This window comes from Opisthorchis viverrini, assembly GCF_000715545.1.
Source record: "Opisthorchis viverrini unplaced genomic scaffold opera_v5_5, whole genome shotgun sequence".
Classification (NCBI taxonomy): domain Eukaryota; kingdom Metazoa; phylum Platyhelminthes; class Trematoda; order Opisthorchiida; family Opisthorchiidae; genus Opisthorchis; species Opisthorchis viverrini.
The window spans coordinates 388,827-415,863 of record NW_008751661.1 but is presented as its reverse complement, the minus strand read 5'-3'; the positions used below and the strand labels follow the sequence as shown (position 1 = coordinate 415,863).

The 27,037-nt window shown below is 43.0% G+C and overlaps 1 protein-coding gene across 1 annotated transcript in view; it reads left to right on the top strand.

Annotated features, from left to right (window-relative positions):
* T265_00488 (hypothetical protein) overlaps positions 1–27,037 on the top strand; it is a gene marked incomplete at both ends in the record, with an annotated part of 29,822 nt that overhangs the window by 816 nt on the left and 1,969 nt on the right. The window contains 3 exons of the mRNA XM_009164292.1: positions 3,907–4,066; positions 11,803–11,924; positions 25,591–25,692. Of these exons, the coding sequence (XP_009162556.1) occupies positions 3,907–4,066; positions 11,803–11,924; positions 25,591–25,692 (384 nt within the window). The remainder of the gene's footprint in view (positions 1–3,906; positions 4,067–11,802; positions 11,925–25,590; positions 25,693–27,037) is intronic.

Here is a 27,037-nt window from a genome sequence, read left to right as displayed (position 1 = left end):
CTTCAAGTGTCCTATTCGTCAGTGATTGAACACAGAGGTGTCGTGTACCGGATGCGTCCAACNTGTCCTATTCGTCAGTGATTGAACACAGAGGTGTCGTGTACCGGAATGCGTCCAACTAATCCAGTTACACCATAGGTTCTGCAAGGAACCGTTCACTGTCAAGCCAACTACTCAATTTCAACATCTGTTTTACTGAAGCAATGGTTTGGACTGGGTCACATACAAAAAAACGCATATTTCTGTCACCCATTCTTTAAGTTTTGCGGTTTACTCCTTCCCAATGCAGCGACTGTCGGGAAAGTGTATCAGGGTAGAACCGAATGGGTCAGTACCCCACTGTTTGGTATTTGTTTGATTGAAAGCCATTTAGCTCCTACTCTGCCAACAATCCACAAAACATCAATCTGTCTAAAAAATAATTACTTTCCTGTTTTTTGTTGGTTTCTGTACAGAGTCCGCTGAAAACATAGTCTGTAATAATGAAACAGAACGAGCTAAAGAAAACTAGAGACTGTTCGATTTCTTGTTGCTCGTGATAACGATATTTTAATATGGATTCATTTGGAATGCATGACTTACTGATTGAACATATGACGAACAGGCAAACACAAGTGGTTCTGTATCAATGAGAAGACGAGTGTTTAATGGTATGGCAGGAAAGGGACTTGAAGAATATGTCCAATATCAAAAGTGTTGTGTATGTGTGCCGCAAGCGAAATCACCGATTGATTTATTCAGAGTGATACAGGCAGAAGGGTAGTTGATCCTTGGCCTCGAGTATCAGTTTCGGTGTGACTTGATTACCAGGATAGATCATGTGTAATACTATCAGTGCTTGAGAAAAGACACTGGAGTGACTCTGTTTTTGTCAGCTTCTATCCAGACTGTCCAACTGAGCGTCCTAGAATTAAGCACCTTGAAGTACTTGCAGCATGTTATCACTGGACAACCCCCCTCCTGGGAGCCTTACTCTTCTCTATCCAGAAAGATTTACGAATAGAGACGTTCGGCGATGAACCATGTCTGATCAATGATCACATTGAAGAGGGGAAAAATGAGGAACTTAATGAATAAAATGACGATAGTGATTATCAATTTCACAAGGAAGGTTGTGCTGCATACGAAAACAGTTGCTCAGACAAAATACCGCGAAGCCACCATTAGGGATGTTAAAAGCAGGACTTACTTTGGGATAAATTCACACCGGTGACTCAACTGATGGCCGAGTTTCAAAATCACCTGGACTAATCACTTTTACGCTTAACCAGATGATTCATCCATGACTACTAGTGAGGAGAAGAAGGCCTTCGCTACGGTGTTATCTACTAGAATATGCCAAATGAACAGTTGCAGACCATTGGACAGGGGATCAAAACTCTCATATGTATCTTGTTTACAAAACTGAATATCCAACTTCGCCTTGAACTTGTCCCCTGGACTTTCATTCATTGACTGTTACTCAATTGCAAGCAAATGCTACAGGGCGACTCCACGAATTCGTAACCGGTTCTCACTTTTCAAGAGACAAGCGATTTACGAGATACTACGCGCATGCCCTCCATCAGTAGTATCACCGTTACCCCAGAAGACAAAGAACCTTGAAATAGACTCACCGACTTCAAAGGACCTGCAATCCAGACGTTCGAGGCACATTCCTGTTTTTTGTGATCCTAACAAAAATAAACACTGCGGTACTGTCCACCCTCAGTCGTATTAGGAGCTACAGTTGTGTACTTCGAAAGAAGAACTGGGTTTTAAAAAATCCAGCTCAAGTCGCGGGCTAGTGTTCGAAGACAACGTGATGAAACTGTAGAATTGAAGGAACCGGGGATTTATCATCTCTGCCTATCTTACGTGCAGTGTGGTGTTTTGGCTTTCCTGATTTCTTCCTTGTGATTTTTTAATGCTTGACATCAAGCATTTCAAACCAAACAAATGCATTACGCGCTGTTGTGGGCCAGCCTGCCCCAACTACAATCACAGTTGTATTATGGTAACGAAATGTGTGTAAGGCTGGATGCCGCTTTTGGCGGTCAGGTGGTTACTTCCTGCCGAACCTGGAGCTGTCAGGTTTTTGTTACACTTCTAAGTGGCCGCTTCCATTCCACTTGCAATCTATGCCGGAGTCGCATAAGCACCGAAGCTCACTAATTGCCGAAACTTATGTAAGCTCTTGTGATTGTCGAAGTATACTAATATTTTATATAATAGTGAAGAATGTTTTTGTGCCTAACGAATTGTAACCACCTGGTGCCATATAAATACAGGAGAATGGCAACTCTGATAACCCTGACTACGTTCTTATGCCATGTTTTGGTCGGGGGTGGAGGCTTCAACCAGAAAACTACCCATAAATGACAAGGGATAATAAAAGTAGTAATTCGATTACGTAAGAAGTGGAATGGTGCAAAAGGTGGACTGCTTGACTGCTTGTTGACTAAAGCAAAACACCCTGGTAGGTGACTTGTTGAACTCAAAAGAAGTTGGTGAGTACACGACGATAAATATCTGTGGGGGAACGTAATCAGATCTCAAAGGGCTTGGGCACATGTAGCTCAGGCTCTGACTTGATGACGCTTTCGAGTGCACCTAAGGAAATGGAAGCGATAGGTTCAAAAATCTCACCGACCATGACAGAGGCAAAGGATAATTGCAACCGTCCGTGCGGGAGTACTCGCCCCTGTTCCTAGAGAATGTTGTACAGGCAGCAATGGCCGAATCTTCCTTTCCTCTTAGGTGAGTTTACCCGTTCACCCCTAGCCTCCGGGAAACCACTGTATTACACTGGGCACAACAACCCCAGCTCATGTGTCAATGATGTTTGCGTAATACATGCGTACATACACGCTCGCCTTGTTTACCATTCCTGGCTGCTTGCTGGCATCACATACCTGTCGGAGGCCGGTGATTTTCGGTGTTAAAAGAACCTGGATCCGGGATACGATTCACTAGCGAAACTTTTACAAAGTGATGCATCATCTCTAGTCCAGCGTTCTGATGTATTCGCACTGTTTAGCTGGACGCCTGTTATCGTCTTACAAACGTTCTAGCAGCAGCAAGCAGCAGACAACTAGCGTTCCACGCTGTTATTGATTGAAATGCTGATAGCCACGGTTGTGCCAATGGCTGCTTTTCTGTTCATTGGATATGACATTTTGCCAAACTTAGTGTCGGTGAAGCAGCCCTACTTGGTATAACCAATTAGTGGCTCGCCCACAGAAGGGAGTCAGTGTTATCTCGGGGGAAATTTCAGAACTCTAGTCTGGCCCCATTCCACGTGAACTGTCCACAAAGAGATGATTGAAGTTATCTAAGTATCTTTAAATATGGTTTCTAAGTGCATAGGACATGAATGAAAAGGAAAACCTAAAGCTTCTGTGTGAAAATGAACATTTTACTTTAAGATACATTACTATATTTATTATGTGAGCGCACTTTCCTAATGCGTATTTTAAGGGAATGGGATTCTGAAGTCATGTGACGGCCAGTGCACAGATCCAACTGAAAGCCAACAAGCAAGCAGCTTTTGAAGGTCAAAACTTGAGGTACAATGATTGGTTTCAGCCAGCTGCTAAAGTACACAGACAGGCAGATGACTATGCTAGATAGTAGAGATATTTTACCGGGTTAGACACCGATCCTTGTATAAATTCTTATCATTGTTAAGCCATGAGCTTGGGTTTGACCGAGTATTTGGCAAGGATGTGGTTGAATCCCCAAAATCTCAGTTCCATGAATGCCTCTGTTCATGGCTGGTTCAGTTAGTTTCAGTTTGTACAAGATAGATTTTGAAAACCAGAGGTGATCCTTCCAGGGTATGACAAATTTTATGGAATCTGTTGATTGCCTGTTTCTTTTGACCTGGTTTACCAAACACTTCTGTTTTTGCTGTCTCCTTCCCAGCTAATTCTTCGGGTTTATCATCCAGACAGAACGACAAAAGCTGTCGCAATCGAAGAAGACATGACAGCCTTTGACGTTTTGAAAACCCTTCTGGAGAAGAACATGATGAGATGCTCCCGAAAACACGCGCTTGTTGAGAAAATACCGTCTTTGAAGTTGGGTATGTCAGATGGGCAAAAAGCGAAATCATTCAATTCAAACCCGCTTCACGTTTTAAACAATTACTGAAGGCCGTTGTTTGTGACACTGTTACTTGTCCCGTAAAATCTCCTTAGAAAAATATATCCTCGCCTTAAGAGAAAAGCTGCCTCCAAAGCCTATCCGTGACGTCGACTAACTTTTTCGCAGTGGTAACCGCTCGGGTGGCCTGGCGTCCTAATTCATCGTTTTGCTATAGTCTGAAGGCAAACTGGGGTATCAGAAGTAAGTCACCTCGCCAACATCCTTGATGGCAGAGTTTTGGTGATTCACTCAATTGCTTGGGGATCTCCTTAAACAATTAATTCCAACTGTGTTTTGTACCCTGTAGTGACGTTAACGGGGTTAACTAATCACGTGAAGATTTGTTGAGGCTCATGTATATTCATACAAGCCGATTTTATTCACACAGTATCCAGTCCTTTTAGTGGTTGGGTTCTGTCGAATTCAGTATTTCAAGACATTCCCTGAATTCTGACAAGTTTATACATTCGGGTCCTGGACACAGTTCATCTTGAACCTAGAGAAGACACAATCCCAAGCTGAAATTTTGTACACGTCTGTCTGTGTCGCATCTTTGTACTCCTAATCGGGACCAGTTCGTGTAAATTAGGAGTATGAAACGATGTATTTTCCAAACATATGCGGAGAGTTTTGCACTCCCCGTTTTGGTTGCTAATAGTCAAGGATTTTTGTGACAACCGTAAAGTGTATACCCATCTTCTTGGACAATAATAAAATGTTAATTACCCCTAACTTGTTTGAACACCACGACTTCGTTATTGGAAATGCGTGCAACTGCATATGTATATATGTGTTCATTATGAACCAATCCAGACTGGCTACATTTATTGAAAGATAAACCTAAGAGAACGTAAAGCACATCCGTGTAGTGCAATGTTGAGTTTCTCCTTGAAATCATGTGGGATCCGATTCGTCAAGGAGTTCGGTTGTCTGCTTGGATGAATTCTGATGAGCACGGCCAGTGAAATCAGCAGGGGAGTGTGACAGCGAAACTACCCGCAATACTGGCTCTCAGCCGACACTCACGGTTTTCTGAAAGACACTGCGAAGAAGTCGCGAGCCCTGTTTTCTGAAAAATTAATTGCAAGTTAGTTTCATATCGAGTTTTGAGGCGAGTGATGTAGATCTTATCGGCTTTGCAACGGAAAACAACTTGGTGTGCTAATGCGTGCGTTTGATAACTTGCATACAACTTGAGTTCAACTAGAGCACGAGGCTGATGGAAACTTGGAGCATGCACATGGCTAATGAGCCCGAAGAAGACTGTCAAAATTTTCAGCAACCTTATGAGTAGTATCATTCAAAGGCATACACTGCCTACCAAGTGAAACATGAGGTCGCCTTGGTACAGTACACTTAGTCGGAGAAAATCACCAGAAATGAGGGGTTCAGCTGTGATTCACTTGGCGTGTAAATGAGTGTCTGTCGCTTTTTCATAATGAGTTGGGTGTTTTTAGTTAGAAGAGCACTAATGTGGGAAAGATCGTTATTCAAGTGCTGAACTGGGTGAACGGGACTTGGGAGGTCTAGAGTCGCTGATGTATAACAATGTACTCCCTCTCAGGCGAAAACCGGTTAAGGGATTACGTCAAGAACGCCCCCTATATGGTATGAAAGCTATTTGCGTTTGCCAGTACACATTGCGGACTTAAAGGTTATTTCGTCTGGAACGTTTGCCTCAATATTGCTCGATTCGACCGATCCTTATTTCATTCAGTGTCCGACGCAGGATGTTTTAGAGATGCTACTTGTCTGATGTTCTTTAGCCCCAAACACATCAGTAGCAGGTTAGCGTGGGCGGCGTCAAATACAAGAAGAATTAGGGGTAAAGATCCATGAACTATCCGATAGTCGGTTCGACGTAAAATGTCAGATTCACGATCGAGTGTGGATAACCAGAATTCCAGACTGCCACACGCACACATTATTCTCAGTGTGTACTCCCACATCTCCCGCATGTTGGTGAACCGCGTCAAGCAATGAAAACGTATACGTCATGTAGATTAGGTGGGAAATCGTCCAGTTGAAGTGCTTCAAACATCAAAGTATCCCTCGATAAAATTACTGAATGGTATTGGTGTGTCCTCAGCTGCGTACTGGTTGTATTTCATCCAAAAGATAGCAACGCAGTATTGAAATAACTTACCTTGTGGTATTTTTTACGAATAAAATTAAGAGCTGAGATTAATGTCAGGTACTGTGTAACAGGTTAGGATTTATTTTGGGCCCAGCACACCGCTGACATGTTAGTTACTTTTTACCGAATGTACTAAATAAAATCTAGCCTTGCCCTAAGGTCAGTTATTACAAAGTCAAACTTATAGGTCCTCCGTCCGTGTGCGCTGCATGCGAAAATTTCAGCGTTTTTCATCTCGACTACCTTTATCCGTTCCCCAAACAAGGTACCTTGTCACGTCAGCCACATGTGTCACTTCACTCCATTGTCATCGTATAAATTGTTTTCTTCGTTCGATATAGTTATCCTCTATGAAAAAGAAGCATTAGTATGGAGTCAGATACTCTGTCCCACTTTTAGAATGGACATCAACTTATGACTAACAAGAAGGTGGTTTGCGTGTACACTATCTAGAAAAGCACCGTCTCTTTGAGAATTGCCCATAACATAAGCGAACTGCATTCATTTAGTTTTGCGAGAGACTCACCTGGAACCCAGCTGAATCTATCGTTTGTGAAGTCTACAGGTAAGTGAACATGCTGCACCAGGTTTCCTCATATTTTAATTCAAGTGGGACGTAAGGTTGACGGAAACTCGGGGACCGCGCCTACCTGATGAAACCCAAGAAGGGCAAAACTGGTCGTGGGCTGTCGAGGAATTTTCACCAACCTTAAGAGTAGCGTATTACGTCTATACGTGTATCGCGATATCTCGAATATTGTACCAACTGAAAAACGAGGCGGCCTGGTGCAACACACTCAGTGGCTTAGAAACATCACCAACGAAAGATTCAGCTGGGTTCCAGTTGAGTCTCCCGCAAAACCAGATTTGTTTGAAAATGAGTGTATTTCGCTAACATAGCAAGCACTTCGAGAGTTTCCATCCTAAACTAAACCCAAACCATGTACACAATTTCACCATTGCCCGTGGTACCCTTCATGCGTAAGATTGCACCAAAAAAACTAGCGTCAATGGATGGAGTCCAACCCAACAGACTTTCAAACTTGTTTTGAAATCACCGTACAAAAGTAACACCTGCGTGTCTTGTGGTATGAATGGTCCAAAACTTACCTCAAAACCAGATGGCCGTTTTCTCGTTGAAATTAGTCATAACGGAGATCTCTCAACAAAATTTCCACGAGTTATGGATCCACTTCAACAATTAGAACCGTTTCGGATACACACGTTTTTCAGTGTGGACTGGTTTAACTTACAGGACGAAATCTTAAATAAAATTCTCAACGCACTCAATAATACCAACATTCTACAAGCAGCTCAGAGAAAGAATAAAAACCTCCCTGGATGAGCGATGCCTCTGGCTGAAAAATACTCACACGAGGAGGCTAGCGATCATGTGACCACGTGATGTGGATTCTGTGAGTAAACGATGTGGTTAAAGTGTGACTTAAACACACTGCTACTCAGTCTGCGACAGAACGCTTAATTGTTCCACCTACCAGCCGTGAGGTCATGGGTTCGAGACTTTTCATAATTTCTTGAAAAGCACACTGTTGATGATTCGCAATGAGGATAAAACAGCTGTACAATACTTCCCAGCTTTTTAGTAAGGATCGTTTCCCCTGACAGGACAAACTCTCCAACAAGAGTGAGGGGAATGAAAAAAACTTGAATAGCTTCACGATTCCATTCTGAATCCACCATTAGCTGAGGTTTTATCAGGCTTTGAACAAGAAACAACTTAGTGTTTAGAAATGTGACGGATGAGTGTCAGTCAACTTCGTTCGTCCCGGTACAAGGTCCTGCTATTTTGAAGCGCCGATGATCTTCAACATGTCGAGGTGACTTAATGAAATCTTTGTAGCATTGTTTCTTTATTGGGTAAGCCAGTTATTGACAAAAATCATTTCGAACAAGTCCTACCGACAATGGTATCGTCTTTATCGACTTAAAAGGAAAGTGGGCTTATGTTGTATGCAGAATTTGCGTAAGCATTTCAGTTCAAAGTGCAATCTTAAAGCGCAATCTGGCTTATTGAGGAAAAAGGGTAGTGTCATCGGTATGACTTTATAACAAATACTATCTCCTTCTTTGTGGCTTCAACAGCATGGTGAGTTTGAATGGACGAAACAATGTTTCGATATCCTAGGTCTTTTCACATCTTAGTTAAACAGATATTGGTTGGTTTTCAACATACGTCCTTGTCGCACGTGACCGTCCCACGTACCCACGGTAACCCTGTCTTTGCCATGTGGGTTGAGCAGCAGATTAGTACTAACTTTCCAAGATTCATCAAACTCATAAATGCTGGTGTAAACCAATGAGTTAAATTTGAATAGGTGTGTGTCATTCTCTTCTTCCTTTTAGCATACGCATTTTCTACGTTATCTTGGAAGCGCAGAAAAGCAATAAAACACGATGATATTTTGGTGCATCTGTGTTTGAGGTGTCGTAGTGGATATTTGTGTATGCGCTTGCATGCGTCATGTTTGCCGGACTCTGAAAACCGAGGCAATGTTCCTGAAGCTATGCTTTTGGGTGGGACTGATAAAGCTTAGGTCGTTGCGTGCAGTCTGCTTTCAGCTGGGAGGTCGGCTCTCCCCAGACGGATGAGAGACTGATGCGATTAGCACAGGTTGGGTGGTTAGTGACCTCAAACGCCTCTGCGTGTATCCGTCCGTCAAACCAAAGGGAAGGTTGTGGTCATGTTCACAGTCTATTGTTTGCTTCTCCGTCGAAGCCCAAAAATTAGACACCAAGCCCGCTTCTAGTTTTTTTTCATCTTGGTTCCTCGCACGGAAGAAATCGTTTGTAGCGCGTGTGTTCAGCGATGCTCACCAAGAGTGTTCTGGATGTTTTCCCAATATACTGTGTACTTAATAGTGATTCGCCGGTCTGTGGTATCTGCTGCTGACCCGCTCCAGTGCCCAGTGTCGGAGAGAAAAAGGCTCACGGAAGGGAACACAATAGCTATATCCCAAAAAAAGTGGTTGCGAGAGCGCGAGTGCGAAATGTACAACGGCCTCAAGCTTTTTATTGGAAGGACACTGTCTGAACTTGGTCCAATGCTGACGCACGCGGTCTGGTTTTGGTACGAGGCAGCGAAGTGCTGCATATTGCAGAGGCGTTGTCTGTCCTTGATCAACGCAGACTCGCGCTGCCTGGGTTTGATGCAAGGCTGTGACGCGCTGCATATTGAGGGGGCGTTGTCTGTCTGGTCAACACCCAGCGGAGCTGAGAGTCGCCGTAGTTTCCGGGAGTTCAGGAAGCTGACCTTCCTGATAATAGGTGACACTAGTTGGTTGCTGAAAAAGTTGCCGTTGAAGTATATTGTCCAATTGAGTAAAATCTTCGGTCTCGATGTCTTTTTAACTATTCCAAAGGCATTTGAGTTTTCTCCTTCGTACGATGTTCCCATCAAGATAATCGGAATACACACCCACCCAACCTGCGTTAACTGGAGCGGTGGTATCAATCATTTATCCATCAGGGAAGGGCTGACCTTACTGCTGATCAGGCGCGTAGACAGCGTGCAACGACCATTCCTGGCCACATGCATACAATCTCACTGATATTACCTCAGCTCGCCTGGTCTGATAGAAGTGACACGTGGACGCATACACACACACACACACAACTCAGCAAACACATCAAGCGCATAGGCCACCACACTGAACGTTACAATTCAGGTGATTCATTTGCCAACCAGGCATCATACTGATTCTCTCCAGTTTGATTGTACAAATCCCTGATAAAAGTTATCAGCGGTAACCGAATCGTCCGAATTAGAACACTTTATTTTAACTATCGGACAACAGCTTTTCTGTATAACACCCACATGACGCTCAACCTACTTGATAACATTAGGAGATTATCAGTCCTGAATGCCCAAATTCCACCCGGAACCTCCTTGGAACAAAACAAAAACCAGTGAACTTTTTGGTATTCAATCACGGGTACGGAACACTTCATTCAAAACTGGTGCAAATGAACCATTAATTTTTGTTAGTCTTCAACAAATGAATCCTCACATAATCCGCATAACATCTTCAGCTCATTGGAAAAAGTGTTTTTGTGGTCAGATTTGAGCTGATTTGGTCGTATTCGGGCGGCAGATTTAACGGTTCTTGTAGTATTAATCGATCCGTTCGTTTATGAGTAGTGCGCTCGCTACCCTAGGTCGAGACCTGAACAATGAGGTCGGCAACTAGGTAAGCAATAAAGTAGCCCAAGGCAGATCACTCAAGGGCATCGTGCACCAAATGGTTATCAAAAAAGACGAAGCACTTCCGGTTGCCCTCAAGGTTTCTTCAAAAAGACTGATTCAAAGAGAGACCGTGGGCTCTGAAACCTGAAACACGTTGGTAGAAACGGCTGCCTAAACATTAAATCCCTAAAATATTAAATAAAGTTTTCATAAAAGAAACTACTCACAAGGTTGCTGAAAACTCTTTGACAACCCACGACCGGTTTTCGCCCTTCTTGGGGCTCATCAAGTAGGCGCAGTCCCCGAGCTTCGGTCAACCTTATGTTCTACCAGAACCAAAATTGCACAGAATTTGCGAAATTAACTGCGATATTTCGAATATCATGCCAACTGAAACATGAGGCGGCCTGTGAAGAATATCACAAACGAGAGATTCAGTCGAGTCTCTGGCGGAAACCCAACTGATTTCCAAAGGAATGTATTTCTCGAACTTTACCGGAGCTGTTGCATTTCAAAATTTGTCTTCTTGTTGGCAGTGTGAAAATATTTTGAATTTTTGAATTTTGGTGGGGATTTCGCCCCTCAAGTGAAGCCGCCCTATGTTGTATGGCCGAGAAGCACTGTACGGCTTCTTCGTTCTTATTTGGAATTATCAGCAGTGCACATCTCACGAAACTCTACAGAGTCTCAAAACCGCGAACTTCCGGCTAAAAGGTTGACCTCTCAACCGTTTGGCCAAGAGCAAATGTTCGGCAGTGTGATTAGGTTGCACATGAACTCATGACTCCCAATATGAATGAAACAGCCTTATAGTGCTTCTCGGCAATTCAGCATAGATTGACTTCGCTTACTGACGAAATCTCGACCGAAATTTCCAAATCTCCTTATACTGCTAACAACCTATAAGTAGCTCAGAGGAAGAATAAAATTCACTTGATGAGTGGAGCTTCCGTCTGAGAAACCGCTGATCAAGGCCACGTGATGTGGATCCTGTGGTTGAAGGATGAGCAGCGCTAAATTCTGTTTAATTGCATTTAAAATCACACTGCTCATCAGTCACTTGTGGCCGAATGGTCAAAACTTTAAGCTTGCAGCCGACAGGTTGCGGTTTTGAGGCTCTCTGGAGTTTCATTAGATGAGAACCCAATAAGAATAAAACAACTTTACAGTATACTTCTTAGCTTTTCAGCAGAGATTGGCCTCACTTACAGGACGAACTCCCCACCACAGCGCTTTCTTATCCGTCTGGAGAAATATAACGATTGGTAGTTCGAAGCTCTTTTTACTATCACACTTAAACTAACTTCATGTGAATTTACAACACTATTTGCAGAGCGCTGTTTCGAAGACAGCGAACCAGTGATGGACTGTCTCGTGAACTGGCAATTGGACAGCGAAAATCTTATATTTTTTGAGGAGAGAGAAGATATGTACGGCATGTTCGAGAATCCCCATGTAAGTTGACTAGTTACCCACTGGCTAACTACTCATCTGATTTTGATGTCGCTATTTTTATAGTGCGATGGTTGATCATCATTTTTAGGCCTAAATCTATGTGTTGTTGGTTTGGATCGAGACACAGAAAGGCGCGTTCTGCTCCATACAAAACTGATACAAAACTGATACAAAACTGATATATAAAATGTAATCCACGGACTACTTCGACCTTTCGAAAGAAAGATACTTTATAATCTATTCACTTTTTATTCAGATAGTACTGGACACTTGCGTAACATTTGGGGTTCGCCAAAAGATACTTAAATAGTTTATCGGAAGAAACTGTGTCAGTTCACCATCGGTATGAGACCTTTCGAAAAGCAGGTGCGTTGGCGGAGGTCACCAAACATGGCTTAGCAACATACGACCCGCGTACAGGGCCTGAGATTGTTCACGACCGGAACACCGCAATTGGCTGTACGGAACGAACAAGTGAACGACCATATTTGGCCATTTGGTCATCCTATATATTTACGCAGACGCTCTGTATGTTTTGTCCTGACAATACAGCCGTGTCGCGAGTTCTCTGTCATCTCCCTATCGCGTGGGCTGGCAGGCTCAGTGCAGGCGTAACCCATAGACGGCCACCCACGATACAACAAACTGTTACAGGATTTACAGATGGATTTGACTGGCTCCAGGGCATTTAAATCCAAAACGAAAGGTCATTTGTTGCACATTTTGCAACGGAACCTCCAGGCGATTCACGCCCACTCTGTGTTCCAAAATATCAGTATTGTATTAGAGGGTTCTTCATTGTTGAATCGTTGATGCGTATTTTAACTTTAGCCTATCAACTCTTGGTTACTTTTGCAATAGTTTTAAGACTCTGTGTCTAAGGCCAACTGATGTGACTGAACCAACGCGAAAAGCTCGCTGTTAGAATGCCTTTGTCCAGTAGTTTCCTCCAATTGCTAATGTGTCGCATGATGTTAATGCTCTACTGGAGCCCGAAAATTAGTTATATGGACGAGAAAACGGGGAGCACTAACAATGTTGAGTAAAATTATTACAATAGCTATATATGAGAACAAGGGAATTACCGTATTGCAGATACGAGTTGATAAATCCTGTTGCAAGTCCGGATGCAGGTTTCGTGTCTTCTTCGCTGTTGTAGCAGCCACACGTATTCCCTGACTATCCGTGAGTGAAGCGCCGTAGGTCCTGAGCGGCTCTGCTCCGAGTTGGGCGACGTGCGTAGCTCTGTTGAGCTGTATTGTGTTGCTGTGCTGTCATCCTATATTTAGGAACGTTTGTCTGTGTGTGGGTGCCGGCACGTGACTTGTTGCTACCTTATCAGACGGTAGACGGTCTATCAGATGAGTCAGCTTTGTGCGGCCTGATTTGTGCGTGTAGGGGAAGAAGGCGAGTCTTGGGATCTAGGGCTTGACTGTGAGCTGTGTAGTCATGTGATTCACAAGTGTGTGGCATGATTTGTGAGTGTAAGAAAAAACACATCTCGTGATCTAGCTAGTGGCGGTGATCCGTACAGTCATGTATGCGGCGAAAGGGTGACTACAGTGACATGTCAAGAGCAAGCGAAAAACATTCGACTTGGATACTCGCTTCCAACATGGGCACATGATGGCCTCGTAACTAACTTCTGTCCCCACTCCAGTGTCAGACTCGACCACAAGGCACCCGACGGCTGTGAGCGAGTGTACAAGGTACATCCAACATCGCGGTTTTTAAAGCGCATCTCTTACCTTGAGTTCAGGCTGTCCGGTCGGCGTTGGAGGAACTGATTGACCGCTCCAGCATGCAATCGGCTTCCGGCTTTTACGGCGCAGATGCTGGAAGGGTTTCTCAATGCGCTTTCGGTATGATATGAGGGTCTCAATAGGTTTTGGACATTCTGTGATTATATTCAGGAGTCTGACCTTCCTGATAGATGGTAATCACATCATATGAGTAGTGTTGGTTTTTGTATTTCCGAGATGTGGAACCCTTTGTTCACACTTTAATTTGGCGATACGTTGGTTTGAAAACAAAATTCATCATTTCGTTTGAAAATCAAGAATCTAGGCTGAAAGTGTTTCCGGAAAAACAAACCGAATGAATCAATCATCCGGCAGGACAGACGATTTGGTCAAGGAAAAATCCTTTTTAGCCATTCAATCATTCTCCGGTGGTCTTTATTCAAATTGCCACAAAGTGTTTTAAAGTATGATTTGGTTTCATTGCGTTTAAACAAAATTTCGGTTGACTTTCTCCTAGACCTGTTTTCCAAACGCACTTCAACACTTACTTAGATAATAAAAGTACCTTCAGTTTCGCGCGTTGATTTGATTTCTGAAGCCAGTAACTTGTTCATGTTTTTATGACGGTTTCAAGCTAAAGAAAATGAGGAAAAAGCATCACTTGCATATGAATCGATTCGCTAAATCGGTATCGTGGACCATACATACTCGCCTCAGTCTGGATGCGTGAGGAGATGCACAATGTGTGGAGTTAATTACGTTCCATGTAATCGTTTTATCCCCTAACACGCTCTAAGGAAAACATTTTCTCTTCCCATTTTTCACGCGAAACGAAAGGTCAGGTACACAAGGTGTGACACACATACTGGTCAGATGTGGATGAGATACAAAGGGCATCAGCTTTGAATCAGCCAGCATCCATTAACACAGCTGTGAACCGCTTTTACACCAAAAGGTGCGAGTTTTAATGTCGTGTCTTCTGACTAGCACTCAATTAAGTTATTTTTCCCCTTCGATTTAATTAGCTATGTTTTTCTTCTGAGCCTTCTGCAAGAACTCTGTAGAATACTTATGGATTTCTACAAAAAGTAGCCACTTTAATCCAGCGTGTAAGTAGTGCGGGTTTGTAGCGGATGAATCTAAACTAGTTTCCTTTAGGACTTAATGGCGAACGCCTGGTTATGAAACAGCAAGCAAATGCCTTGATATTTCACCTGTGGAGAGCATAGAATTTTTCGAATAACGTAAACTGGCTTCACAAGGTAAATGGGCATCGCCAGTAGCTCGAATTGCCCAGAAATGATCAGCATGAGATGAGCCAATATGAAATGTGCGCTTTTTCATTTGTTATTCAGAGTTTGCGATTCGGCGGGGGGGGGTCTTGTCAGATTTCTCCATCAAGTGCAATGCTGAACATTGATGTCCTGGATCTTTTCCAGATAAGCCCCGCCAAAAAATTAACCCCGGCCACCCAAAAAGGACCAGAAAAGAGAGGATATGAAATTTGTACTTCTGGTTTTTATTGGAGGGGGTGAGATTGGGACATGTCATTAGTGATCTGCACGAAAAGGTCCGTTTTTCAGTACCTTTGCCTCCAAACGAGCTCACACAAGTAACTGTATATGTGACATCTTGTAGATGTGCCAAAGAGATTCGATGGTTTGTGTGAGCTCCAGTCGTTGGATCCACAAAGATTCCGGTACGATTAAACGAACTTTGGAGTCGCAAAAAGCCGCCAGGCGCAAACTTCGCGAAGAAAGTTCTTCCATTTAACAGTGGTCATGTGGCTTATAAATAATTCCTCTGAGCGGAATTTGGTTTTTACCAAATTTTGGGACCAGAAATAAGTGAAAAGAATTACTATCCTGAACTCCATCGTAGACCGCTCCAGACAAGTTCCCTTTCGAAGACCGATTTCTTCCCGACACTGCCGGGCATTACACCTCCACCTGTCAGAAACTGTTGAAAGTGTCATTTGCTGGCCGTTGCCGCATAAACGTTGAGGATGGATCACTCTGTGGCTTTGAAATAACGTAGGCATTGCAAAAAACGTATTGCCTTCTCCTTGTCATGAACGAGAGTCGAAAGCGTCAGAAAGTTCATTTAAGGTTTTACGTCCGAACGGAGAAATTTTTGCATAAAATGAGCCTAGATGCGGATAAGGAACAGTTTTCATCAAAAATAGATCAAGGTTGTGTGCGTACATTAAATGGGAGCTGGAAAAATGTGGCTGGACTTATCTGGAAAAGATTCGATTTTCTGATTCAGTATAGTTGGCATATTGACCACCTAGAAATTATCTTCCAGTAAGAGGACCGACTCTCATTCTTGTACAGTCGTTGTACCGCCGTCGTCTTTCCAGCCATGCATCTCCTTCGTAAGGAGAACTGGTGCTGAAAACATTTTCTGGAGCAGCACATCAAGTTGATTGAGAAGGAGTCGTCTAAGCAGCCTCAGATTTCACAAACAGGCACGACCCTGTTCCCTTCTGTATGTTCACCCCAACTTATCAAGTGGCCCTTCCCGTTTTGAATTTTCAAGGGAAAAGTATCCCAGATAGGATATTTTTCCCGTCAACAAAATGAACATTCACCTGTTTAGACCAACTCGGTATATTCGGAGGACTTTCTTCTTTGTAGAGGACGAAATAAGATTGACCCCTTGCTTCCTTCAGATCAACTAAGCAAACTGACCTTTCAGTTCGTGCACCTCACTCCGGAAGCTTTTGCTACATGAGTGAAGCCAAAATGGTTGGCTTCTTTATGTCTACTTTCAGTGAGCAACTTAGAGATCTGAACAACTTTGAGATCAGTTTTACAACGACATCATGATCAGACTGAGTTCTGGCATTGATATGTTTGGCTGAATTAAACTCTGTCACAGTACAATGTAAGCAGCGAATCATTGTTTTCCATAGACTCTAACTAGTTCTTGCTCTATGCATCCTTCCAGGTGTGGCTGGGAGATCAGACCGTTGCTTCAAACGGACCGATTGACGTCAATCATGCAAAGGTACAGTTTGTACTGAGAGGAATTTAGATTGTTTAATCTCTGCATTTCGTTCCGCCAGTGAGCCAATGTGTATCATGAAGCCAAGGAGTACTGCGAAGCTTTTTTAGCCTTGTGTGGACCATCGTCAAAGTTATTCCCAAAATCCCCATTTCAGTTGGCCTCTTGCCACTTATGACCTGTCATCAGAACCATCAGCGTAACCGTGGCTGCCTCTATCCTAAATACATTGAGTCGATACAAAAATATCCAAAATTCTAGTGTATTCCAAGTTATATGTAAGGGTGTACAGATAAAAGGGTCAACAGAGCATCCATCAGTTCAGTTAACCGCATCAGATTTGTTAGTATAGATGAAGTTACTGTGTACTAACAAAATTTTAATGGTTGCGTCACTATTTTACTGCAAGTAGCGGTATGGGCCGTGTACCCATAATCCCGATGGACACCTTAATCAAAAGCATGCTGAATCATACAATCCAAGGTCACTTTGGGTATGGAAGGGAGAAATTAACACCATCAAGGAAATTGTATTTCTCACAGCTGGTTGGACAGTGACCCAATGGGTCCGAACGATTGACACCATCACCTTGCATGTAACTTACTATACGCAGGACCAGTGGCAGTTTTTCATTCAAATTCGTGATGAGTTAAGCCTGCTAATAATAACAAAACAAAGGTTTGTTCGCTAAGCCCTTTGTTTGCATAACTTCTTCGGGCCTGTTTCGTCAAATGAACCATACGACACAAATAGTCGCCTCCTTCTTCGACAGGCTACTTTAATTCATTGAGTAGTGAGATATTTAAAGCGTTGAATATTTTGGTGCGACGGTCGCACTCTTCCCTGATGTGATTTAATTATTTAGTTTGAGTCATAATCATGGTTCTCTCCAACATTGCAGGAGTTATTCACCTTGAACAACGAACTCAACCTACCGGCACACAGTGAACATTTGTATGTACGTACCAACGAAACGCACTGGAAAAGACGATTGTGTTTATTACGAAACTCAGGCCTGTACGTCAGCAAACACAATGCAAAAGATGTAAGTCCTGTGTTCTGTATGCTATCCAGACCTAATGACGTTATGAGACTCGCATCTGACAAACCTACGACCCTTAACACACCACGCAGCCTTAAAGACGTCTAAACATGAGATTTACAACACGGAACATTTATGTCACAGGGTTTTCCTTCCCTGTCTTCTCATTGTAGGCTCTCATCCTATGGGCAACCACGTGGAATTATCATCCTTCCAATAACGGGATAAATTTTTTGATAACTCTCCCCAATTTCAGCATTAAAAATCTCAATAGGTCATCGTCAGGGTTTCGACAAATGCACTCATTTGCAAATCAACTTGGGAGACTCAACTGTATCTCTCGTTTATGACGTTCTTCAGCTTCAGCAGGGTTCCACATCAGTAGGGTGTTATTCTGCTACAGGAGATGACTGTGCCCCAACCAAGCACAGCAGTCCGCCTCTCCACGATGCACCGTTGAAATTGTTCGGCATTATAAAGGGGAAGGTCGGGAGCACTGTTTATCGGATGGACAATCAATAGCACGGAGTCGACGACATATTGGCGCCTAATTAAACGACAATCTGATTAGCTCAACCATTTACGAGACATATTTTGGTAAGTATTGACGTTCGGTCCGTTGATAAAGTCATGCAAACCACCATCATATTGGCCCGTCCATCTTCAGTTGTCGAGCCACTTGGAAAATCCCGCCTGAAGCGTAGATACATAAATTGAAGTGATTAGCGTTTGTCGCAGCTAGCTACAACCACGACTTCCTAACACAATCCCATCACCATCATCATCATCATCATCATCATCATTATCATCATCATCATCATCATCATCACCATCACCATCGTCTTTGACAGAAATAGAGCACTGAGGCTTTACTGCCGTGCAAATATGCCCATTTATATCAATGAATTCTCATTATGTAAAGAATAGGAAATGAAGGGAGACCAATGGCTAAGCTAACACAAACATCCGAGGTGCCTACGCCTCAACAATCAGTCAGACAATCCGGACAGAAACTGGTAGCATGCAATTCACCTGCATCGGTTAGCCCCCAGATAGTTTAGTCTCCAGTCGAGTAGAGAGAGGATCACGTTAATATTATCCTGGATGTTAACAGCATTACGACGTGCAAAATTTTCGCACCATTCCTTTCAAGCATGTCCAAATCTGTCCACATTTATGTTTCTGCTACCTCGAATTGGGTATGGGAAACAACTGTCTTACTAGAAGGCCATAAGTGGTCATGCGTAACACACTGCCAAGCTAAACCAGCTTGTAGCCACGGATACATACTTTGAGTGAAGTCCCTTCTGCTTCACCATTTTTTGATCGCTTCTTTGCGATTTCTCTGGTCCCAACCGATTCCAGCCACACACCTATACCATATCCTCATACCTCATATCCTCTGGCCGAAATGACTAACACTCGCAGTCCAATAGTCAACAGTTATTCAATTAGTGTTCTGTTCTGAGCTTCATCGATAACTTGTTCCTTCTAGCCAGAGCACCTGCCAAATCACCCGAAAGCAATCATCGTATTTACTCTCTCAGAAAATGTTTTTTGTGCGGCAATCCAATTAAACTACTGAAGCGTTGAAACTCATCGGCCGGACGCTAATTTTATTACTCTTTGTATGCACGCCTTTACGTTTAATTTACTGTCGGCCATTCGGATGATTTTTTATCGATGTTTGTTCACGTATTATTGATTGCAATTTGCTTGTCTGTTCAGTGGTTTACTCCAGCTGTTTCAACCAATCAGGCCGATCCTCTCCTAACACGGCCTACTGAATGAGTCATTATGAGTCGCGCCCTCATTACACGCAACATCGCAAGAGTAACCGCTGAGCTGCGATCGAAACGCTCATATTTGTATGTCTCACACCTTGACTTGGGCTCTTCACCAAGTTTCTTAAAATGTCGAATTTTATCGCCTTTTTGTGACTAGCCCAATACATACCATAAGATAGGATGAGCAACAACATCGCACTGAAGATCTCTCTTCGAATGGTGGCGAAATGTTTACAAATCAATTGCCAAGCTCGGTGAACAGATCAACCACCACCTGATCAATACTAACCCTCCTACTGAATGAGTCATTATGAGTCGCGCCCTCATTACACGCAACATCGCAAGAGTAACCGCTGAGCTGCGATCGAAACGCTCATGTTTGTATGTCTCACACCTTGACTTGGGCTCTTCACCAAGTTTCTTAAAATGTCGAATTTTATCGCCTTTTTGTGACTAGCCCAATACATACCATAAGATAGGATGAGCAACAACATCGCACTGAAGATCTCTCTTCGAATGGTGGCGAAATGTTTACAAATCAATTGCCAAGCTCGGTGAACAGATCAACCACCACCTGATCAAATACTAACCCTAGGATGTTGTGTGAAACCATAGAACAGCTGACGAAAGCATGTGGTTTTCCCCTTATCCAGAATTTTCTGAACTTTCCGACAGACATTTGAACACATCCTGCTCATTCGACGTTAATAACCGCACGGTTCGCTGAAGCAAGGCCAAGAAATCGTTTACACCAACGAGATCAGATGGGTAGTGTACGCACAACAGAAAGGCCAGTTCCAGCCGTTCCTTAGTTCATTTTCTCACTTGGCACAATCCTTTTTCCTATGCACCGAGGCGCATTTCATTCACTTTAACCCCTGGATGTTCTCGAAAGACAAGACCGACCTTCCAAAGTGGTAGCTAAACGTAACTGAAAGACCAGGTCAGTCTTTCACGCAAGCCGTGACAGAAATGCAACCTCTAGATGTGAACCCACTCAGTGAAGAATGGATGAAATGGCTGACCCAAAATGCGGAACGGTGGACCGGCTGATTTACAAGTTGGGCGATTTACAGTCCGTATTCAATTGCACAAGGCTGCGAGCAACGATGACCTTCACCACACGATGACAACCGGGTTAAGTTCCCGGATTCCGCAGTTCACTACATCAAAAGAGAGGCGGTGCTTTTAAACTGCTCATGGTTCATCACCAGTAGAAGCGATACCGTCAGTGTGTCGCTGTAGAAAGGAACTCGGTGTTGCGTCAGTGGTTGTGAAGTTAGTGCAACCTTTGCTGGCACAGCATACACACGTCTGACATCGTAGTAACCTATCTACAATGATAACACAATTACTGGCCTGCAGTAATCGAACTGGCCTAATGGCCTAATAGTCTCCTACGTACCCCCATAGAATTTGTATCCAGTAAGTCCCTAACAACTCAGCGTGAGAAGGCTATTACTCCCAAGGACATCAATAAAGATTCAGCTGTAAACGATGCTGCATGTCGGGTTATCTTTAAGGGATGTAGGGCTCCCGGACATCTCCGACCCCCCCCCCATTTTTCTCTGTTTATTTCGGTACTCCTCGAGCTACGGTTTAGATGCGCGACTCCCTGGAATTGCGGCTTGGGCAATCTCCTGTATTGCACACGGTTATACATAACATGAACCTCTAGTTCACTTTTTCGCGGGTCAACTTTCTGCTTCGTTGAAAACTGAAATTGTCGACTAGTGAATATCTTTTGCAATATTGCTCTGCCTGGTCTCTCACATTAACAGAATGACAGGTAACAGTTCAGAGAAACACATAACGGAGTGAAGTATCGATTACTATATTAGTGGTGGGGATGAACCAGTCACCGCCAGTCAGTCAGCTGATCACATGATGAGCACCATGGTAAGAGTGATTGATCGCCAGAAGCTGATGTGGTCAGGAATCAAGGCAACTGGACTTGCGAATAGCTGTTTGCGATATGATCTCATGGGGAATATGTGAAATGGATCACTTGAATGCATCACTGATGATTTAGGTTTCAGGAGGAAAGTAAATCGATGTCAACTCACTCGAGTGCTTGGTGGGATAAAACAATGTACGTGCTCACTGCAATTTTTGATGGAGCAAGCCCTTTGACTACTTTTGACCGAGATCTCCGATGAACTATTCAGTAAGCCATTCTTAGTGGCTCGGAAAAGAATACGGTGATTTCGCATTAATTTCATCGGCCTGCTTCATTAGTTCGGTTGTTAAAAGGTCCAAAGGATATTGAATTCATCAGTCACTCTTGTCCGTTAAAGTTTCGTAAACGTGCATCGCCTCTTTGTGTAGATCGAACTTGATATCAAAATGGTATCAGGGCACTGATTCCGGTTCACAATCGTTTCTATTCGGTTTTCGAAAGCAGTAAATAGGTGTCTGCCCAGCACGCAAAGTCGCCTTAGCGAGACCACTATATACTCGTCATCAGTTCACATAGACTGTGGGGATTATCAAGCTACCGATTGACGAGTGAAGACAAAGAGGTACAGACCGAACACATCCGCTTAATTTTCACGTGACGCAGATGTCGTCGATGACTGATCAGCGAAGCTTATGTTTGAAATGTATCTAACAGAAAATTCCAAAGCTGTCGAAGAATCTTAGAGTGGGAACTCACATTAACCTTTTGGCCAGACGGGGAAAATGAAACGTCGTAACGTATGGAATTGAAATCATTTAATGAAACGATTATCGGCCATTTATCAGAACCATTCACTTTCCTAAATTGGCATTTTTTAGCCAATCTTCTGCTTCAGTATGAACAACGATAGGCTGCGAGATTATGATGTCAACAAAAGCCAACCGGGAGTCATCATGAATACGAATTTAGTCTTGGGTTTTCTTTCTGTTCGATGAGACTTCAGGAACAGCAACCCTGGTTCGTGAATGATGCCCTTGAAAGTTATGCGAACTGAGCGAAACACACTCATTTGCAAGCAAATATGGTTTTGCGAGAGACTCACCTGGAACTCAGCTGAATCTCTCGTTTGTGATGTTTCCAGGCAACTGAATGTGCTGCACCAGGCCGCCTCATGTTTCAGTCACTACGATCTTCGAGATATCGCGATACATGTGTGTATATTCGTAGTGAACTACTCAATGAATTTTCAGGAACCTTATAATTATTGCATTACGAATATACATACATGTATCGCGATATCTCGAAGATCTTAGTGACTGAAACATGAGGCGGCCTGGTGCAGCCCATTCAGTTGCCTGAAAACATCACAAACGAGAGAATCCTCTGAGTTCCGAGTTAGTTTCTCGCAAAATGAGTGTATTTCGCTAATTTCGTGCATTTGTTTACATTTGAGTGATAGTCGATAAATATCCAGGAAAGTTTAGGAATGTGTGTTCCAGAAGAAGACGAATATTCAGTTTTTTATAAAAAAAGACGCATATGAAAGTTTTGCTTTCCTGTCCAATTGTCTTTTACTGTTCAGTTGGTGTTTTCTAATAAATAACTCCGAACCAAAGGCTTCTTCCGTTCGTCAGTAATAGCCTATAATGCTGCTTCTGATATTACTGAACAATAAGGCCGGAATGACTTCAGAATAGACGCATGACTCATTCTTAAGACTAAAAGGGGACCAGAATCAGTGGTCTTTTTCTGCGTACATGAGCATTGATTCCAAGAGATTGCATGGGCAACAAAAGGAAAATAATAAATCACAGGAATGTCAGGCAGGCAAAATCAGAAACACAGCGGCAGACATCACGTCGGTTTGACGCGTGGGACATAGACTACAAGTACCCCGAAAAAATGAACTTTGTGACCCAACGAGGACACGAGAATTGATCTGTTACAGATGCTGCACAAGAACGTTCAGGCGCATACAACGGGAGTACACTATCACCGAAAAACCTCAGGCAGAAATTTAACACTATGTTGATGACAAATAATTCATTGATTACATCATTATTGCCTGAAGCTTCCTCTTTCGTGTCACTCAGTAGGGACAACACACAGCCGGCGACTATGTGCACCGAAATCTGCTTGAATGATGTCAAGATACTCCATGTCGTGTATAACAGTTAGTTTGCTTGTGGTATAATGTGACGATGTGATTTGTGTGCTCGAATTTCCAAAACGCCGGGGAGTGAATTTTTCCATGAGTAGAATGACCAGAATTACAAAGAACAAAGGATAAGCCACGAGGATGTCAATTCATTGGTTAATAGGATGCGCCCGTGTTCGCAATTTCGGTTTGAGACTTGTTTTGATCATTGTTTGTTTGATCATTGCTTGGCTCTGATCAGATCATTGACAGGTACAGACCTTGGTTTCCGTTGAGGAAAGTAGGTTGGATGTGCAAACGAATCTGGTTTTATGAGAGACTCACCTGGAACGTATTGGGGCACAGGTGATGGTAGCCATAATACAAATCAGAAGGTGCATGTGCACTAATAGAAGTTTTTTAACATGGTTGCGACACGTATAAAAATGAATACAATGCGAAATGGGAGCAAGTCAAAAAGGAACTTATCGTGTGTCAGCTTAGTGCGACGTGTTTGTGCGTATGAGAAAATAGACAAGCCTCGCGATCCAGTGGGCGATTGAGTTGAACAGTCAAGTATGTGTGTGACTGGGTCGCTACAAACGCAGCTGAATCCCTCGTTTATGATGGTGAGCCAAAAGTAGAGCGAAACAGGTCGTGGGTTGTCGAAGGATTTTCAGCAACCTTATGAGTAGTGTATTATGTCTATAGGTTGAGTGTGATTCACCGGAAGCGCTTAACAGTATCGTACTGTGTCTGTCGAAGGTCCCGTTTGAACTGAGTGAGTTCGATCAAACAATACCTTGTAATTTCACTTATTTTCTACACTTCATCTGATCAGATCTTGTTTGTTGTGTACATCACAGGTTGTACAGTAATCCGCCTCACATCCAACAAACGATGTGGGAAACAACTCACTTGCAGTCCGGATTGTGCTAGATCCCCATAGAAATTCGTACCAAAACTCCACTGGTTGAACGTGAAGAAAAACAGCCCATGGAATTAAAAATTGTTCCAGACTTCCACTTCGTCGGTGAAAGTGGGCTAAGGAAACCATGTCGGTCACGGGAGATCTCACGGTGAATGTTACGGACGCGTGGCGGGTTGTTTCTCCAGGTCCAGTGGGAACACCTATCACGACTGGGGCGCTAATAGGTTCTCTCTTTATTTGTTTGTGTATGATATGCTTAAACGGGAAAAATGGGGTGTAGACAGATATCGATGCCCTATTCATTGGCAACATTCAATTCATTGAGCCAGGCTTAAATGCCAGGACCAGTTCAAGAAACGAGGAATAGAGCACGAGCACACGTTATCTACCACGAAATCACATAACCTATGACACCGATTTAAGGGTTGTATTGCTCTAAGCGGTAACTGCCACTTCAGATAAGTAGGCAAAACTTCCATTGACCAGTAAACTAGCCTTTTCAATGATGTGTATCATACACTGATGGAACGGATGCAAAATAATGAGTGTGGAGTGGAGTCTTTTCTCAAAAATGGTTGTACTACAGTGAAGCATCGGTGTTCAACACTGAGGTCATGCTGTCGATGATGATGATGACTGCCGCTCTTACAAATTTAAACGGTCCTTGTCCTTGCTCTTCGCCACACGCACAGATTTCCGCATTCCATCGGATCATCAGCTTTAAGCCGTTCTTGCATTTGTACACAACCACTGGCGGATGGAAGAAAATGCAGGCACCAACACCCTACGGATTCTTAATAAGAGTACGTTTTGACTTCTTGTTACTACTCATTATATGGTCCGACATAACATGTCTGTTTTATTCATAATCCAGTATTAAATGAGTCTTGGTAGCCGGATGTCGGGCTTTGTGATAGCATCGAACCCAAGTTAACTTTGTGAAAAAATAGTAGTGGACTTTGTTTCCATGGTGGCTCATACATTGTTTGGTAATTTGTAGTGATCACAAACGTAAAACAGTTGAATGGATTTTGTGTGCCATTTTGTTGGCCATTATCATTGTCTATTCACCTTGATCAACACAGTGACTCAGTTTTGCAAACTGGAATTTGTTTCAGCCGTATACATCCGGAAATTTGGACGCGCAATACACAGTGTTCTTCTGTGCAACCAGTGAAGCATCTCTACGAGTGTGGTATTCTCTCCTGCGACTGGCGTTGGTAAGTGCTTTAGTCCAAAATAGGAACTGAAAAGCTAATCGCTTGATCCGCCAGGAAAGTGATCGCATTCAGTGTAAAGCGAAGAGCCTCAGGCGGCCAGTGAGCAGGTCGGCTTTTGGGGAACATGTTTGCTCATAGTGATAACCTACTTAACAGTAATAAGTAGTTAGAAATAAACGAGTCGCTGCCACTGGCGTCGTTTGGGCATGATATAATTGAATAAATTGGTCTACTGCTAACTGGACTATCAGCCGCCTCGCCTGAAGCAGATGAGAACTCAGCCTACTCGATTATTTATTGACTAAAGAGATGGTATATTTTGAATCACGACCCCACAAACTCAAAAACAGGACCATTATACCAACTACCTCACCCTGACAAAGAACTGTGATGAACCGACAACAGGTTTGTCATTTACCTATAAGGATTCGGTAGAATATTGCATGCTCTCAAAAGGAACCGGATCTAAAGCTCAGATTTCATGAACCACAATCCCATCTGCGACCTACTTCTGGTAAAGGAAGTTATGGCTGAAGGCGAAATGTGTCGCATTAAACAAAGACTGAGATGCATTTCCTCCAGTCAGAAAAATCATTAAAAAGGAAGAAAATATTCGCAGGTTTTTTAGGAATTAAAAATCAACCACAAGCTTACCATCCTACGGTTTCACTAAGATTCAGCTCTCTCCCCAGTGGACAAAATTTGTCAGTTCTAAAACTGAAAGACACTCTGGAAAATCAGTCGAAATTCCCAAGGTGCGGTCTGGCAGATAATTCGAAAGGAAGTCATCTCACGAAATACAGATCTAACCGGAAGGTGGATTTATTATGAAAAGCACCAACAACGCTTTGAAATATATGAAGGTGCATCCTATCAAAAAACACCAAGGAAATTCTCCCTCTCTTTAAACCGATAATTTTTATGGCAATTACCTTTCTGCACAAATCAGTTAGACAAAATCATGTATTTCACGTAAGATTATATCCGAACCAACGAGATAACACTTGGAATTCCATAAAAGGACTCATGACTGCCATTTTTGCTTCACGTACCAAATGCTGGCTCCAATTTCCAAGTTCATCTTGACGATCGATTTGATTTCTGCAGCAAATATCAGGAAGATTATCATTTCAATATGAAAGAGGTGAAGGTGCTGATGCGTGGGGGTACCAAACACGTGGGGAATTTTCGGAAGCGTGAAACCATACGACGAAATCAACCAACCGGACAAAATCTACGTCTCTCTGTGAGCGAGAAATGAACTGAATAGGATGACGCAAATACTTCCGAGTATCAGACATATATATATATATATATATATATATATATATTCCAGTAAAAGATC